This window comes from Molothrus aeneus, chromosome 4, assembly GCF_037042795.1.
Source record: "Molothrus aeneus isolate 106 chromosome 4, BPBGC_Maene_1.0, whole genome shotgun sequence".
Taxonomy (NCBI): domain Eukaryota; kingdom Metazoa; phylum Chordata; class Aves; order Passeriformes; family Icteridae; genus Molothrus; species Molothrus aeneus.
Window position 1 is genome coordinate 17205377 of NC_089649.1, and position 18585 is coordinate 17223961.

At 45.8% G+C, this 18585-nt stretch overlaps 1 protein-coding gene across 2 annotated transcripts in view; it reads left to right on the forward strand.

Annotated features, from left to right (window-relative positions):
- The window catches only part of SEC31A (SEC31 homolog A, COPII coat complex component), a 40070-nt gene extending 28586 nt beyond the window's left edge, over positions 1-11484 (forward strand). The window contains exons 22-27 of one of the 2 annotated variants that reach the window (XM_066548007.1): positions 117-470; positions 5091-5149; positions 7048-7320; positions 7711-7830; positions 9926-9997; positions 10877-11484. In XM_066548007.1, coding sequence (XP_066404104.1) covers positions 117-470; positions 5091-5149; positions 7048-7320; positions 7711-7830; positions 9926-9997; positions 10877-11056 — 1058 coding nt within the window. In that variant the 3' untranslated portion in view covers positions 11057-11484. The remainder of the gene's footprint in view (positions 1-116; positions 471-5090; positions 5150-7047; positions 7321-7710; positions 7831-9925; positions 9998-10876) is intronic. The other variant, XM_066548009.1, reaches the window with a different exon arrangement.
- The last annotated feature ends 7101 nt before the right edge of the window (positions 11485-18585 follow it).

Below are 18585 nucleotides of genomic sequence, written 5' to 3' on the forward strand. Positions count from 1 at the left end.
GGTTTTGGGGTGTAGGGGCATGAAGAGAGGAGAGTCAAGTGAAGAAGGAAGCAGAGGCAGATGAAACCTGCTGCTCTGTTGTGAACTCACTGACTGTTTTTTCTCCCTGTTTGTAGCATATCAGGCCACACAGCAGTACTCTGGAACTGGGGGACCAGCTCTCTATCAGCCTCAGCAGCCTGTTGCTGCCCCTGCTTCAGCCTCTTACCCCAGCCCTGCCCCTAACACCACCCCTTCCTACCTGCCCTCTGCCCCTGCCCACTCCATGCCCTCCCCGCTGTACCCTGGGCAGCCTCAGCCCTCCCCAACCAGCCTGAATCCCATCTCTTCCTTCCCTGTTCCTCCTTCTGGCACGTCCTTTCAGCATGGCAGGCCAGGACTTCCAGCAACTTCTGTGGCTTATGCATTATCTACTGGACCAACAGGTACTCTGCCTGCAACCAGTGACCTTCCTGCATCCCAGAGAACAGGTCTGCGCTTGGACAGGGGGGCAGGCAGGGAGGAGGGAGGGGTTTGCTCTTCACCCACTCAGTTAAATATGCACTTCTTGCCTTGTGAATGCTTTGTAAAAAGTTTGCTTTTGCTTAGAGGTCAGTTCAAAGCATTTCTAAACCACGACATCACTCCTGTGCATCTGTGATAGGGCTCTGTTGACCTTGCCACTGTCACAGAGCTTTTGTCTTGCCCAAGACAGGATGCTACCACAGGCTTCTTATGTTGTATGCTCTGATGGATCATGAAGGACCATGGCTCAGTTTTAACATTGGTGTCAGAGCCTGCACTGTGACTGGAGAGCAAAGTACAAAAATGAACAAGTTTTCCTAATCGCTGCAGACAGGATGATCCCAATTCTCCTCACTGAATGATTTTGCAGATGTGATTTGCCCATGTCCCTGGCTCTTGACAGCCTGTTAAGCCTGGATTGGCAGCATATTTAATTCAAACAGTATTTCCCATAGCATCAGCTCTCTTTCATTATTTTGTCCCTAACCTGTTATTGTGCTGGGATTTACTGAGGTTATGAATGCCTTAAAAGAGAATCAGAAGTGATTTAGAAATGCTTTTACACGTCTCTTCCCTGAATGTGGATTAAAAGCATGTGTGTGTGGCTGACTTAGGAGCATGTTGGAGCATGCTTGGTGAGAGAGCACTGGCTGAGGTGGGGCTCCATATCTGCTTGTGACTGCCTGGGTGTCACTGCTGTGGGACAGTGGCCTTGCCTGCCATGACAAACCTTCCCTTAGCAGCCTGTGAAACAGCAGCTTTGCATGTCAGACAGTGCAGGAAGAATCAGCAGTCCTTTTCTAAACCTGCTCATGAGCACCCTTCACATCCAGCTGGTCCAGCTGAAGAGTCAAGGAGCAGATCTGGGAAGCAGAGGGTACAGGGAATACTGGGCAAGATTTGAGGGATGTTTTGGGCATGTCTGTTTTGCCGACAGACACTAGTGTGCCCACTGTCATTCCCTCTCTTATTTTAAAAGTCTGTTAGGGGTGATGCAGTGCAAAAAAAGCATTTTGCCTTTGGCAGCATGAATCCTATGAGTAGGTGCTCCTGTTCCTGTCCTTGAGGCTGGCAGCTCACAATACTCCCTTGTGTTTGGGGGAAAAGTGATCTTTTGCTATGCCAAAAGATAGGACTGGTGTAGGACTGCCAGAATTACAAAGGGAGAAAATTCCTTTTCCATCCACCATATAGCCAGACTGGTGTCCTTTCTGCTTTTGGAGGTGCTGTAGTGTGATCTCTCCTGGCCCCACGTTACAGGGCGTGTCAAACTTGAATCTCTAAACCAGAGGAATTATTAAATTGGAAGGAGGGAGAAGTGTTGGATAGGGTTCTAGGCCTGGGATGTCAAGCAGCACATTATAAGGCAGACACCATAGCTTCTGCACCTCCAGATAAATGCAAGGAACAAGAAAATTGTTCTTTCTTATCCATTTTACTGCTCAGCTTGCATCACTGGCAGGCACTTCTTGCAGTGATGTGACATAACCCACATGGCATGCTCAGAGTGGGTTAAGCTCTTTTCAGAGTTAAAAATTGTTCATATTAGGCTTTTTATCAAACTTTCTGAGAACTATCAGTGCTGCTTCTGTTTTTCTCAGCAGCTATGGTGAGCAGGGTAGCCAGTACAAAGTGTCGGAACTTCAGGAACCCAAACTTGGGCATCCTCTCTGATTTCTGCAGCCTTGGGCTGAAATGCAGGGGTGGACTGCATGGTGAGGGCATGGTGAGGTGCTGAGCCCAGAATGGCTCATGCATACACACAAGTGATGATTGCAGCTGGAGAACTATGGAAAAAAAGATGAAATGTGTCTGAAGAGCACACTCTGTTCTCTTCCAGGGTTTAGATTGCACCTTTCAGAAAGCACACCAACAAGAATAAAAAACCTTGTTTTCTAAGTGCAGCAATGACAGTGTACATGCTTAATATGCTTAACCACGAACACAATTGGTGAGCAGCTGCACTGCCTAGTGGGGGATGCCTTGGCATGAGATCCTGTAGAAGCACTGAGATCTGCAGCCAGAAGTAGATCTCACCTGTAGCTCTGAGTGTTCTGGTGCAGTGATGCTGGTCCTGCTTTTGTGCATGGTGATGATCTTATCTGGGAACATCATGCTTCACTTTGCAGTTGTGACTCATTTAAAGGCAGGAGTAACAGAGGAAGGAAAAAATATCTCAAATCTGAACTCTTGAAAAGAGTTCACACCTGACCTTTGAACTGGCTTGCATTTAAAGATGCATGTAAAAAGGAAGAGTTCTGTAAATATTTTCTGGATTTTTTTCAAAGGCACATAACATCGGTATGTTAAGCTGTGCTTGAAGCTTCTGTAAGCAAGAAAAGCCCACATTTAATTTTATATTCAGTCCCTTTTCACTTTGTTTTGTGTTAGATCTTAGAACATACTTTCAAGGGAGTCCTAATTTTCAGCATCTTGAATCTTGTTTGAAAATGCAATAGACCAGCCCTGAGCTAAGCAAAGTGTTTTTACCAGAAGTATGAGCATGCCAACCCCGGGGGCAGGAGTTATCTTATCCCTCTTTGGAATGGTGAGGGCTTTATTGGCTTCATTTGCCATTTGGGTTTGTTGCTCAGTCTGAGCAGGCAGTGTGTGTTTGTGTGAGTGTAAAGCTGATGTGTGAGCATTCTCCTGTTGCCTAAAGTCAGGGACTTCAAGCATCTCTTGAAAAGCGTTCTGGAATGGTAAAATGGTGTTCAGAAGATTGTGGCTAAGAGTAATGGGCTGTCAGCTGCACTGGAATAGAAAATGAGAACATCAGAAGAGGGAAGAAAAAGGGCCAGAACACTGCAGCATTTGTTACAAACTAGAAACACTGATTTACTGCATGGAAAGAGCAACGGGCTTGTTTTGGGGGAAAGTGGACAAAAGTAATTTCATGGAGGGGTTTGAACAAATGGCTTGTCTCCAAGCTGGCATTGTAATTTGGTTAGGTGGTTTTTTCTGCTGATGCATGTTGTGAAACTAAATTGCTGGTCAAAAATTAAAGGCCAACTGCTTTATTATTTTTGAAAAAAAGTATTTTTTTAGCTATCTTTGCATTTTGTCTGCAGAAAGTCTACCATCTCAAGACCAGGCCTCTCCCTTCACAGGTGAACTAGGTACCACCTAACCTGAAAATAATTGCAGCCACTACATGAAATTAATTGAATGGACATCAATTATGCGAATGTTCTTTACAGAACATTAGGTGTGATGCTGTTTGCCAATTAGACTTTAATCAAACTGATTTTTAATTCCTTAATTGAAACCAATAACAACATATCCGGAGTTTTTAACCACAGAAACAAATTCTTTTTAAATATTTTCCTTTTTAAATGCAAATTATTCCAGGAAATTAACAGCAGTGACAGTCTGGGAGATTTTCTTAACGTCCTATTCCTATCAGTTAGACTCCCTGTATCTGAAATACTCTGGGATTTTCTGGATAAGGAGGAATAGAGGAGGCTGCCAGGAGATGGCATTGCCTTTGGTTAAAGAGAAAGCTGCTGTGAAAGGGGTTTTGAATAGTTGTTCATTTACCCCTTTACCATGCTCTAGATGTGGAACTTGCTTGACAAAAGCCTGGGAGCAAATGACATTTCAGATAAATTGAGCAAATTCTGCAGTAATGTTAACCTGTGCTGTCTAAGGTAAATTCATCATCTGCTGAGTGAAAAACACTGTGGTGAAAAAGTCCATTGAGCAGGGCTTTGGTTTTGTTGGCTTTTTGTGGCTTTGTGCAATAAATCCTGATTACTGGGGCACTGCAGTTAATAATGCCTGGGTGTAATGCCATGGGCCCAATTCCCTGTGCTCCATGAGGAGGTGGGCAGCTCTTTCCATGCACTGATGGGAGCTTTGGGGTGCAAATCTCACAGCTGCAGGGGGCTTACTTTCTTGGGAGAGCACAAGGGTTGGTGCAGAGCAGCACCCCAGCCTGGGAGTGAATGTGCTCACACATCCTCTGTGCTTCCAGTTTTAAACAAATCACCCCTGGTACAGAAAGCCAGATTTTCCCACCTTGCTCATGCAGCTCTGCTCTGATTTGGGGATGCAAAGCACCCAAAACCATGCTGTAGCTGGCAGGGGAAAGCTGGGTTTATGGCTCTTTGGTGTTTCCAAGGTGACTGGGTGAACCTGGCCTGAAATGCTTAAGGCCTCTGATGCCTTTTCTTTTTGTGTGGTGTTTTGTGTGGTGTGGCTGGGGAGCTTCATGTACAAATGTCATGGATAAGCTCTCTTCACATACACAGTCTGTGTAGCAGAGCTTTTTGGGGCATGGTAGGCCCTCTTCAAAGGCATGTCTGCTCAAAGCTCTCTTTTTCTGCAAGAGAATAAAAAGTTAATTATTAGGTTATTAGCTTGGGAACAGTTGGCCAAGTTCCCAAACCTTGCTCAGTGGAGCCCAAAGGGTCTGATGGCAGGGATGTTGGGAGGCTCTGGCTGGCACAGGAGATGTTCTGGCCCTCAGGGAAGGGCAGAAGAACAGTCAGGTCAGGGCCATGGCATGGATCTGGCCCAGCTCAGCTTAAGAAGGCATCACTGCCCTCTTCCCAGGTACTTAAAGTCTCCTCTTTCTGTCCCAGGGCCCCAGAACGGCTGGAATGACCCTCCCACCCTCAACAGAGCTGCCAAGAAGAAGAAGGTACTCTAGCAACTCCTACCTCAACACAACTGAGTGCTCATCCCTTGAAAAACAATAGTTTAAGCTGCTGCTGGGAAACCTGTTGGCAGGAGAAGGGAAGAGAAGGCTTAGCAGCAAACAAAAGCTGCATCTCATGAGCAGAAATGGCCTTTATGTCTCTCTAATATGCATTATCCCTCTCCAAATGTCTAAGCCTCTAAAGAGATGGTGGGTTTTTGCTGAAGTTGTGGTTGTTAATAACAGCATTGTTCGTGGTTTGGAGCAAATACTTCCAAATGTTTTCATCTGCAGTAAAGTAGCAGAGTTTTGCAGGAGATGATATTTAGGCAAAATGAGGAGGCTGTGCAAATTGTTATAGATTATTGACATTGCTGGAGCTGAAAGCAATTTATCCTGATTAAGGGCCTGACCCTGAGAGATCTGTTGAGAGTAAGACAATTTCCATGATGGAGATAATGTAGTTTTGCAAAATGGATTTAAATTGCAGCAGGGCAGGATAACTGGGAACGCTTGGCACGGAGCAGAGTGAGCCTTTTCATCCAGCCCTGGTGCTCCTGCAGGCTGGAGTATCTCCACAGCAGTCAGTGTTATCCACCACTCTCTGACCCTGGGAGGCAAGAGTTAGTCAGGAGTATGTAAAGTGTGGAGAGAACAAAATATTAGAGCAGCCAAGATAAGGTCTGGGTGAAGGCAAAGGCAGAAGCCTTCTTTACCCTTTGGGTTTTGGTCTCTGCAGTTCAAAGTGAAGAAGCTTTTGGAGGCTGGATAGAGAACTCTTAGTGCCAGAATAACTGCTGGAGCAGAGAGCTCAAGAAGCAGCCTTGTGCACACGAGATTTTTGCTACTTCTGTTGAGTGTGTGTCACAGCCAGAATTTCTGCCATAGCCAAGGCTTGCAGGTTGGCTCCTTCTAAATGAGGAATGTGTTTGTTGCATTCCCTCTTGGGTTTTTAACAAATCTGTCAGTCATGTTTCTATGTTTGTTTCCCTTCTGTCCACTGTCTAAGGAGTGGTTTAGGATATTATAAAATGACTCACCACATGGACTGTTATAAAAAAGAAGAAATATCTGGCATTTCAAGCCAGAATTTTCAGCTGTTTTCCTCCTAACTAACAACTTATTCACCACTCAAAAGTTTATTGCTGTGATTCATTTCTTTTATAATTGACTTTGTTGCTGGATTGGGAATTTTTTTTTCCTATCCCAAACCACTAGCTCAATTCTAGCATCATTCATTCAGGGTCCTGTAATCTTCCCTTTTTTTTTTTCCATGCACACCTGAAGAAATGTGCACATTCCCATGGAAGCCCTTTCTGTTTTGATTCCTGCATGATGTGTAGCAGAGGCCAGTAGCTCATTTTGTTTTTTCTTCCCTGTACCAAATGTTTGTGAAAACCCCCTATGTAAAGACTGGCAGATGCTCAAGGATGAATCTGAAATCTGCCTTAGTGCAGACCTGTGTGCCAGAAGCTTGGAAGGCTCTCAGAAGCTTTACTGGGGCACGTTGCTGGCTGTGACCTACGTACTGTACTGCATGGACAAAAATACACCCTTGAAAGTGAGACACAAAAGTCTAAATATAATGACCCAATAGTAAGAATAGATGTAGGTGTGGGTTAGTTTTCTCTTCTAATAGTGCTGTGGTTTGAGGGAGAGTGGCTCTGGTTGGAGGTGGCTGCACTCAGCTCCTGTGGCCAGGGGCAGGCTGGGCTGCACAAGGCACTCACTGTGCAGCAGAGGGATGGCTTTGGTCAGCCAGAGCGACATCTGGGCTGTCTGCCCCTGTTATTTCTGTATCCCACGCTCCCAATCACTGTGCTTTGGGAAGTCTGTGAGAGCTGGGTGTTGTGCAGTGCCTGCAGCAGCCCCCCCAACATGAATGCCCTGTTTTTCCCCAGGTCCCTGAGAACTTCCTGCCCCCGGTGCCCATCACCACCCCCATCATGAACCCGCTGGCGGACCCGCAGTCCCAGATGCAGCAGCCCCAGGCTCCAGCACCTCCCAGCAGTGCACCCAGCTTCCAGCCTGCCCACCTCCCTGCAGGGCAGATGGTGCTGCAGGGGGGCTTCCAGCCTGCTGCCCAGCCCCTGGGGCCATCCACCATGGCACCCACTGCCTCCAAACCCAGCACGGAGGGGGCCCCGGGGGCCCCCATTGGCAATGCCATCCAGGTAAGGTAGCCCCAGCACTGCATGGGTTGGGTTGTCCAGCAGTAGAGCCTGCCAGGCAGGATCCTCTTGTCCAGGCTTTCCTTGTAGCTGCAAAGTGTGCTGTGGAGTTTCTAGGCACTGGCTTTACACCGTGCTGGCATTTTGCTGCTCTAATCTCTACCTAGATGGCACTAATCCTATAGTCAGTGTGGGCCAACAAGCTGCTTCCTTCTGCAACTTTCACAGCTTCCCAGAGGGAGCAACAGCAGGTGCTGGTAAAGTCACCTCCACACAGCCCCAGGGAAGAAATAGGAGTTGTGCCAAGCTGGGCAATAATGCCACTCGGTTTAGCTGAGAACCACATGTGGGCACAGTGACCTGGAAAAGCCTCACCTGCTCTCTGTTGCTCAGCATGTGCAGGCACTGCCAACAGAGAAGATCACCAAGAAGCCCATCCCTGAGGAGCACCTTATCCTGAAGACTACTTTTGAAGCTCTCATCCAGAGGTGCCTGCTGTCTGCCTCCGATCCGGTAGGTGATTCTGTGACTTGTGATTTCTGCTAACAAGCTCATTTCAAAGGGAAGGCTAACAGCTTTAACACAACCTGGAGCTGGATAGGGAAACATTTCCCATGGCAGCCAGTACCCAGTAAATGAGCTATCCCTCCCAAAGCTTCTCATTTATTGCTGATGGCCAGTAAATTACATGGCACCACAAAGCCCAGCTGCTGACTGTTCAGCTCATGCCTGCCACGTGCTAAAAGGTGGTGCTGGTGGCATGCAGAGAGCTTTGTGCGCTGAATTTGCTCGGTCAGCAGCACAGACTCATGCTCCTGTCAGTTCAGTATCACTCAATTGCTCAAAATCCTTTATTTAAAGGCTGTAGAATGCATTACATACATGGGTGTATGTGTTGGTATGTATATATAGTGGATTCTGCATTCCCTTTGACCTTTGCTTCCTCAAAGTGCCCCTTCCCCCAGACAGACAGAGAAGGCAAAAGCATTCCACTCATATCTGCACCTGGGGATTGCTTTTCTGCTCTGCCAACACATTTTGCTTGCTTCTTGTTAAGTCCCAGATATTTTTAGGCAGTGAAAGTGTTTCAGCCCACAGAGACAAGAGACACCACCCTGACTGTACACATCAGTTGTTGTCAGAGCAAATACAGGCACTGCTCAGCTATTGCATTCTGAAGGGGGAAATGGGAATAGGAACTAAAGAGTGAGGAGAACAGCAGTTTGCACTTACACCAGATTTGGCTGGAGAGATGTCTTGCTGTTTCCTAGACACAATTTATTCCTCTCTGTCCTAGCTGACCATCTGTAAAATGAAAATAGCATCTGCACCTTTTCATGGGCTTTGAAACTAATGTTGTGTGATCATGCATCTGAGAGTTAGGCAGTCCAGAAGAACTGGGGTTTCTTACCTGCTCCTCCTGGGGGACTTTTCCTTAGATATCTCAGTTCCTTGATGACATAACTGCTGCTGAGGAGTTTCTGCATGTGGCCCAAGATCCATGTGCTGTGTTCTCCTTTATGCCATCTGAACAGCTTTCCCTAATTTCTAGCACAGCAAGCAGCCAGCAGTTGGTCTTCACCCTTGAGCTAGAGCATTCCCACAGAATTTATTTTCTCCAGGCAGTTATTTAATCCAGAGAAACGTTTCCTCTTGCCAGGGAAAATGGCAGTTATCCTGAGTGCAGGATGGATTGATGCACAGACTGATTTAGGAGGAAATTCCATTACTCTTGTGCACTGATGCCATTTCTGCTGCTGTTGACCAGCAGCTTTTTTGTGCTCCTGCAATTGTAACCTTGATGCTTTATTACTGTTTTATTACTCTGGAGTGAAATCTACAATTTTAGATGTTGTTTTTTTTAAAAAAAAAAAAAGTGGATAAAAGTTCATTTCTCCAGCAGCTGCAGCTCCAAGTGAAATGTACTGGGGTTGTTTTAAAAGCCTTTAGTGGCAAAATAATTCCAGGAACATGAGTGGGTGGTTTACTTTATAAAAGTCATAGAAGCACAAAGTGTCTGTAAGGACAGACTGGGTCAGGCTATTAGTTTTTCTGGTAGGCTATTAGTTTTTCTGTTGACACTAAAAACTTACAGACAAACTGCTGGCTTTACTGATCACATGAGGAAGAATATAATTAGGTTTTGTCATAAATGATGACTGAGCTGTACACACTTAGAACTGGAGAATCTGCATGTGCCAATAAACTCACTGATGTTGCTGGATACTTCATTCAAAAGTAAGAATTTTATGTAGTTATCACTATGCTTTTTCAGTGAACCATAGGAAAAAAAATTGTGCTGCAACTCAGAATTCTGTCACTTTTCTTAACAGCTATGCCAGTGGGGTTTGCAAATGACTAGTGGCTTTTGGGGTGCACCTCTGCAGTTTTCTATTTTCTGTAGACAGCTCAAGAGTTCACATGTGGAGAACTACAGTCATGTGGTCTTTCCTAGCAAAATCAGGGGAGTACAGAACAAAGAATCCAAATAATGTGTTAGCAAAATGTTGAGAAAGGAATTTGATGTGCTGCATGGACCTATTTGCCATGATATCAGATTAGTCTGGTATTCTAAAAATTGCTGTCCTTTGATGTGTTTGTCTTGCAGCAAACCAAGAGGAAACTGGATGATGCAAATAAACGCCTGGAGTTTCTGTATGACAAACTTAGGGAACAGACAGTAAGTTCTGTTTTACTTCCCCCATCCCTCAATCACATCTGACCAATGATTTCATTGGTGCAATACTACTTCTGCAGTATGTAGCAGGTGCTCATTTTTTCTTTGGAAGTGTGCTCCACATCCATTTATTGGAAGTTTGCATGGATTTCTTAGAAATCAGCCAGTTACTGTGCCTGGCCCCACATGCCTATGCAGACTTTACAGTGTTGTTTTGGGATTGTGTCATGAGTTTTACGGTGCTGTGCCGAGGCTGTGCTGAGCCAAAGAGCAGAGCTCCCTGCAGCAGGCACCACTTCTCTGCTCCAGGCAGGAACTGAGACACACAGCCTGGGGTCAGAACAGAACCCAGGGGACTTTGATTCTGGAGGCTCAGTGACTTCACTGGAAGGAGATGTGCAAGTACTTTTGAAGATCTGGTAATTTTTCCAAAGCCTTTCAGGAGGCTTTGGCAGAATAAAGGACTGTGCTTAAATGTCTCAGTACCTTAAGATTAGAGTGATGTAATCCTCTTGTTGTCAGGCCACATTTGCTGAGCAATTAACCGTACCCAAAGGCATAAAAAGCTCAGTAGGTTTTTCTGCTGCCAGGAGTGTGTCACAGCAGGTCTCCCACCCCAGGGAATTGCATCCAGGCAGGGAAAGCTTGCAGGGCATAGCAGTACTGCAGAGAAGGTTCCATTCTGGTTGAAGTCTATTGTTAGACTTTTCAATGGCTGTTCCCAGTGTGGTGCAGCTCTGAAGATGGCTATCCAAATAAAGGAGCTAAGTGCTACACCTTCCTGAGAGCCAAGTGCCACACTCAGAACTTCCTTTCCTTTCCTGGTTCCTTTCCTTTCCTGGTTCCTTTCCTTTCCTTTGTGCTGACCTGCCTTCCTTGCAGCTCTCTCCGACCATCATTAGTGGCTTGCACAGCATTGTGAAGAGCATCGAGACCCGCAACTACCAGGAGGGACTGAACATCCACACACACATCGTCAGCACCAGCAACTTCAGCGAGACCTCTGCTTTCATGCCAGTCCTCAAGGTTGTCCTCACCCAGGCCAACAAACTGGGGGTGTGAGGTGTACCCCACATTGCCAAGCCCTGGAGGTTGCTTTCCCAAAGAAGTGCATTTCTGCCGCAAACATGGGGGAAATGGACCGAGCGCTCTCCCTCGCAGCATGGCGCAGTAGAGCTGACAAATGGCATTACACCCTCCCTGCAAAGTACCTGGTTCTAGAAGGGCTGTGGAGCCCTGGTGCTTTTCTTCTTATTTTAATCCTTTTCCCATCCCTAACGATTCTCATCTACAAATAGTATATTTAATGGGTGATGTCCCACGTTGTCAATTTTTAGGTGCATGTTACGCTGCTCAACAGTGGCTTTTAATAACAGATGTATGTGTTGAAACAACAAGATAGGTTGTGTATTGGACCCTAAAACAGATTCTTCCCTTCCACCCCACTGTTCCTTATCCACCAGATTAAAAACAGTCTGATCATGTTACAAGTGTATTTGGTCTTTCATTTTATGAAGCTGCTTGCAGTTCTGTTATTACCATTTACGTGTTAAATAGCTTAATTGTGCACTGGGGCAAATGAGCAAAATAAAAGCTAATGTGATATTTTCAATAAATGTAAATTTATTAAAATTTGTCTCTATGAAGTGCAGTAGAGGGATTTTGAACTGGAGTACAGTGGGGCTGCTTTCTGTTGTGTCCTGGGCATGAGAATACTTTTGTTTTTCCTTTTTTTATCACTAAACGGTCTGTGTACAACACAGAAAGATCAGCAGTTGGAAGAAATGTCTGGGTTTGGGAAACAAAAGAAGCAGTTTTGCATTAACCTAAAATATCAGTCCTTGTGGAATGTAGATTTGGCAGTGCATACTGCAAGAAATAATCTCAATAACAATGTCAATCACTGCTGGCTTCTGTGACTTCAAACAGATTTGTTAGGCAAAACAGTTTTATTTCCTTTCCAGCATTTTCTTACTTCATAAGCTTTTAAAATTGGTGAACACAAGGTTTCAACTTGAAGTTACCTTATTTCAGGAGTTTAAACAACACTTGGAGTGAATATTTTGATCTAGGTTATAGGTTTCTAAGCAGTGTTACAAGTGTTCTTGTGTAAGTGAACTTATAGCAGTGTATTTGGCACCTTTGTGTCTTGACTCAAGGTTGCAAAGAAGTTTTAAAAGAAAGAACACATTCAAAGGTAAACAGGAATGAAATAAATAAAAAAATCCAACCCTCAGTAGGGTGAAAAGCAGCTGTGCTGGGCTGTCCTGTGCTTTCTGTGATGCACTGCTCAGCAAGGAAAAGAAAAAGCAGTCTCCGTACTTCAGGGCCAAACCAGCAGATAGGAGGTAATGCTTGAGGAATTCAGGAGCTGGCCTTGCATGTGCTTTCCCTGAGTGTTTTTGGGAGTTCTTGACATGGAGCAGGAGTGGGGGCATGCACTGGCACTTGTGAAGGACAGGCAGATGTTCCATATTTTGGGAAGCTGCTGTTTCTGGCAGTGACAACTGGCGAGACTGATGTTGGTGCAGGGTTGAGGGCAAAATCACTGCTGTAAATTGGAAGCTCTTAAGTTGGGAACAAGAGCAGCAGGATGTGAGAGTAATTAGCTGGGAATATCTCCTGTGAAAGCCAAGGAATGCTTAATGACACAAACCTTCATCAGACTTGCATCCATGTCAAAGAGAATGCCAAATGAGAAGGGACTCAGCAAGGCACATATGCCAGGGACAGGACTGAAGAGTTTATTTAATGGGAAGAAATTAAATAAACTGTGCTTGTTCCCCTTGTGAAGAGCACAAGGGAATCAGGTTGATTGGAACTAGAGAGCAGTGTCACATGAGAACAAATATGACATGAACTGGCCAGGTGTGGGTTTGGTCTGGAAACTGAAGTGGTCATAAATGAGACCACCAGATAAGAGGGAAATGAGGAGGATTTTGAGGTGATGGTATCCTAAGAGTACCCTGATGCTGCACCATGGCCTGGACACTGTCAGCAATGGAGTCATTCCTCTCCTTGCTGAAAAAAAATGCTGTCTTCCACCTCAGTCACTGTCAGGAGCTCAGGAAAACTGCACTGCCCAAGTGCATAACAGGAGTGGATGCAAAAATCTGCTGCTTCTCTCCTGAGGGCAGCTGAGATGAATTATCGGTTGTGCTGCCGTCTGTTCATATCTTCAAGGAATGCCAAGCAATTAACCACCCATCTGATGGGATAAATGCAAATGGCCATCTTCATTTACAGAAGGCAATGAAGCCCTGCCAAGTTAGGCTGGTAAAATTATTTGGCCCCAAATAGCCTAATTTTGATCTCACTGAGTGAGAAGAGATTTATACCTTTGTAACACCAACCAAGGCTGCAGAATTGTAAGAAGGGATGGAAGGAAATTCAAGGATGTATTCTGAGCAGCATAGGTGTTGTCTGATGGCAGCTGACATGAGGAGGCACCTTGCTACTTCAGTAGCCACCGTCCAAGCAAAAGGGCCAGCAGGAAAGGGCAGAGTTAATGCAGTTGTGTCCTGTTTGCTGGAAGCAGGTGGGTATGTGAGGGCAGCAGTACTGCAGAGAGGCCTGGCGGCAGGCAGGACATCCAAGTTAAGCACTTGAGTGAAAGCCTTTCTGTGCCTGTAAAGCTCTGCAATGGATTTACTTTGGTTTTGCTGGCAGAGGTCTGAGGTCAGCATTAGGCATGAATGTTGGAGATTGTCTTTAGTTGCTGCTAAAGACAGCAACTAAAGACAATCCTGTGCACAGTTCACATCAGATCTTTCCTGTGTAGCACCTTCCAGATCACACACAGTTCCCAAACATGAAGATTGGTAATGTGGGTTATAGTAAAATGCAGGGAGCCCCCAAAGCAGGGAATGATTGGCATCTGACTCCATTGATTCAGAATGCTGAATAATTGCTTTATTAAAACTATGCTATATTACATTATACTATACTATACAAAGATACATACTAAAGAAAAACTTGTGACTGTCTCCCAACAGTCAGGACACAGCTTTGAGTGATTGGTTAATTAATGTAAACAACCATCACCAGAATCCAATTACCAAATCCCCTCAGGTAAACAATCTTCCTAACACATTCCACATGTGCAAAAACAACAGGAGCAGCAAGTAGAGATAAGAATTGTTTTCTCCTCTTCTCTCTGTGCTTCTCCAGGAAAAAACCCAGGAGAGAGAATTATCTGTCTCTCTCTGTTCAGAGAATGTGAGTGCCACAGTGGGTTTGCTGCATAGTAACTGTGTGTCACTCAGCCTTGAACAAGGGCCAAGGCCATTGCCAGAGGATACTGAGGTATGTAATAAATACTGTACTGATACCAGGAACAGTGTCAGCATGTCCAGCCTTAAATGGGTAATCTCCCAGCCTTGACTTGCTGTGTGCTGGGTTGATCGTTCCCATGTTTCCTCTGGAGATCCTGCAGATCAAACAGATAACAGCACCAAATGGCCAGTCAGTGTGGATACATTTAATGTAATCCTCACCCAAAAGAGGCTGAACTGATTAAAATTCCTCTGAGCTTTAGAGCTGCAAGTTATCCAGAAGAGCATCTAATTATGAGGGATTTATTAAGAAGCAGTAAAAAGGCAGCTGCAGCTGACCTCACCCAAGAACTCCATGCCTGCCTGGACTGCACACAGAAGGCTTCTTGATAAAATTGCACAAATTCTTTGCCAGGTAGAGAAGAAGCACTTCAATCCACAAACATTGATCACATATTCCTTGTCCCTCTGATGTTTAAGGCTTTGTTTCCTTCTTCACTTAAAATGTTCATTTGAACAATGCTTTGGGATCATGATTTTTCATGGCAAGAGAAAAGAAAAAGGAAAAAAAAGGTCACTGTTGACAACATACTAAATAGCTCTGCACTGAAATGTGATGGTAGCAGGCAGGACTCAGTGCCATTAAAATAGAGTCAATGTTCACATGAACCATTCACCACCTTTCATCATCACTGTCCTCTTTCTTTCTTCTGGGCAGAGAATTCTAGAAGAACGCTTAAAATATATCAAAACCAATCTTGGGTTTAATTATATGCTCTCTGCTGACTCAGTTGCCTCAGGAGGTGTAGTTAGTAATTAATAACCACAGACTAATGTGTTAATCTCAGCAGACTAATGTGCTTTGTAGCAATATCACTCATTAAGCCACGCTCTGCTGGGTCCAGGCCCATCAGGAGTCAAGGCCAGGGGTGCACAGAGACCCACTTGGGATGGGGTAAGCTGGTGTGTGCCTGCCTCCCCTGCCACACCACTCTCAAACCCTGGCAAAAGCCTCTCTCTGACCTCCCTTGGGTGGCTTTCTAAGGCAGGAAATAGTCAGGTCAAATAACTGCTGGACAAGGACAAAGAAAATCTGGAGCTATGCAACATTAGGGGTCGGGTTTTGCTGTTCCTGAAACCTTTGTGATAAAATTGTGAAGATACAAAGACCTTCAGGCCCTTCTCAGTCTCAGCTCCAGAGGAGCATCCCAGCCTGGCTCACCCCAGCGAGGCAGAGAGCCTCTAGGCCTGGTGTTACCTGGCAGTAAGGGTTTTTGGTGGCACAGGCATCCACCTGAGCAGCTGCTGCTGCTGCTGCTGCTGCTGCCCACACAGGCACTGACACACAGAGCACAGCAGGCAGGGGCCATGCACAGCTCTGAGTGGATTCCCTGCAGAGTGAGGAAAGAAAACAGGCTTTGTCTAAGGAGCAACACCTAACTCCAGCAACAGGGCTGAACCCTGAACCCCTGCAGGTCCATGAGGTTTTCTGCTGGAACAGGAAGCTCCACAAGATGTAGATCTTTGTTCTCACATTGGTTGTGGGACACTCAGCTGTGCTGGCAGAGTGACCTATAACCTCCTTGCTCCCAGCAGCACAGAAGTATCGTTGTGCCTAGAGACAGCTGTCCCCATCAGCAGGGGGAATGTGCCAGTGAGGTATTCCCAGGCTGGTGTCCAGGGCAGCCTTTCACACCTCAGTGCAGATGATGGATGAGCCCTCTGTCAGTGGTGAGGCTGAGAGGATGTGTGATCACTTGTGGGTGCACTGAAGCACTTCCAGAGCCTGTGCCAGTGTGTTCAGCAACCTGGTGCAGCATTTCAGGCATGCTCAGTCCCGGGGGAATCACACTCCTGCCTGCTTCCTGAGAGTGGATTTGAGTCTGTAGTCCAGCCCTCCCACCCAGCAGTGAGATTTAAGCAAGACCTGTGTGAGGCAGACCACACAGTGAGATCATGTGAAGCCAGTGCACAAGACAGGAACAAGAACCATGAACAGGTCCCCTGGCCCACAGCTCAGTGCCAGGTGCCCCTTTTACCTGCACAGAAAAGGCATTGTTGCAGCAGGGGAGGCCAAACTCAGGCATGACAACAGAAAGTCCAGCTGGAATTGCCAGCAAAGGCAAGATGGAGGCTTGCAGGTGAAGGCTGTCACCTTCCTCTCAAAACACTGCCTTGAGTTCTCCTTTTCAGCTTGTCTACATTCACCATTGGGTACAGCAGACAAAACCAAGTTGTTTCCAAATCTCTGAACTACACTCAAGCTTTTTTTTTTTTCCTTTTTTACTTCCAGACTTGCACATCCTTCGCTTTTAAAAATATGAACTCAGGAATGTTTACTGAGAAAATCTCTTTTTAACTCTGTTGCTGTTTTGGTTGCAACTCCCCAGGTTTTTTTTTTCTCTAGGCAATTCTGGCTCATGGAATGTTTTCCAATATTATTTTTTTACCAAGGGAAAGTAGGATTTAGATTTGCAAAATCTTTTCTTTGCATTTCTGGGTACTAGTAAGACCTTAATCTGAAAGTCCAGACCTATCTCTGCAACATGTAGTCCTGAAATTATGATTTGTGTAGCCAGGTGCCTTTATTTAAGAGAGTAGATGTTTTCACAGCATCATGTCCTAAATTTGCTGCTGCCCCCAGCCACTGCAATGATCCTGGGACAAATGCTGATGTTGTCACTGAGTTGCCACTGCCCAAGCAGTGATTTCTGGGAGCAGGGAGGGGAGCAGTGATGGGCTCCATGCATGAGCAATGACACTGTGCAAGGACATTCTCAAAGGGGGTACTTAGGTCTGCCTTGGGCTTCCTCTGCTCCTCCATCAGAACCAGCAACTCCACGAGCACTAGGGACTGCTCTGGAGCCATCTGGGTTGGGTACCACACGATATCCTCTCACAGACACATTTTATGAAAAATCCTTTCCTGAGAGGCCTCAGGAACAAAATGTAAACAATAATTATCTGCTGCTGTGGAATGCAACAGGTGGATCTGTGATTGGTCTCATGTGGTTGTTTCTTATTAATGGCCAATCACAGTCAGCTGGCTCAGACTCTGAGAGTCACAAGCTTTTGTTATTCATTCCATTATTTTCTTTCCTTGCAAGCCTTGTGATGAAATCCTTTCTTCTATTCTTTTAGTATAGTTTTAATATATAATTTTCTTTTAATATAATATAATAAATAAGCCTTCTGAAACATGGAGTCAGATTCTTGTCTCTTCCCTCGTCCTGGGACCCCTGGGAACACTACCACAATATCCCCCTTACAGTTTTGCTGCTGCACTTGCCAAGCTTCCTCTGCACACAGCCAGCTTCACTTGGAGAGGGACACGAGGACTTCTCCTTCACAGAAGTTACCCAACAGTGTCACCCTAAGCATCAGCACTCCCTACACCCAGAGGACCTTGGCCACAGCAGAGCATTTTTCATGTCATCTTTGTTCACCTGCTTTCCTGCATTGGCTACTCTGTAAGCAAACTGCTGGGAACTAGAGACAAATGTGGGATATGATGAAACTCACAGGATTGTGTTCAAAGGCTCTCAGAGGGAACCTTCACAGATGTGTTCCTCAGTGACTTGAACTAGCTGGAAATCTGGCAAAGCAATTTGTACGTGTTTGCTTCTTGCCAGGGTGGCAGGAATGTCTGTGGAAGGCAGCTAGGAGGCTTCAGTGCCACCTGCATCTGCATGAGAATACAAGACTGACATCTATCCTGTGCCATGCTTGAACAGTCTGCAAAAACAGGTCAGGATGAACAGTTACATCCTGCCTTTTCAGAGAGATCTGCTCCCTGGGTCACCGTGCTTCCTTGCTGCCTGGTAGCATTCCCATTTCATCCACCTTGAGCCCTGACATTCCTGCCTTAAACACTCAGGGCATCCTGTCTGTGGTGTGCAGAGGTGAGCTTGGGCTGCGCAGGTTCCTTCTGCATTCTTCCCCCACAATGATGAAAAAATCATTGAAGGATGGAGTCTTCTCTCCTGCCTGTCCCCAACATCAGAGTCCAAGCAGGAAGATGAGTGTCACCTATTAGATCGGTAGTTAGGAACACTTGAAATAAGACTGAGAATTGACCTTGGGCACCTGGAGGAGGTCAGGGCAGGAAAGCACAGCACAAGTTAAATCGCCTTCTTCTGTGGTCCTGGTGCAGCAAGTGAAGGACGTGGCAAGCTGTAAATCATGGAAAATCTGGTCCCTGCCAGGGCAGAGGGCTGATCACGGTCCTGGCTGCTCCCTCCTTCCCTCCGGTCCTCCCAGGAGCATTCAGCACCAAACAAAATGCATCACAGGCAAGCATTTTATCTGGAATCAGTG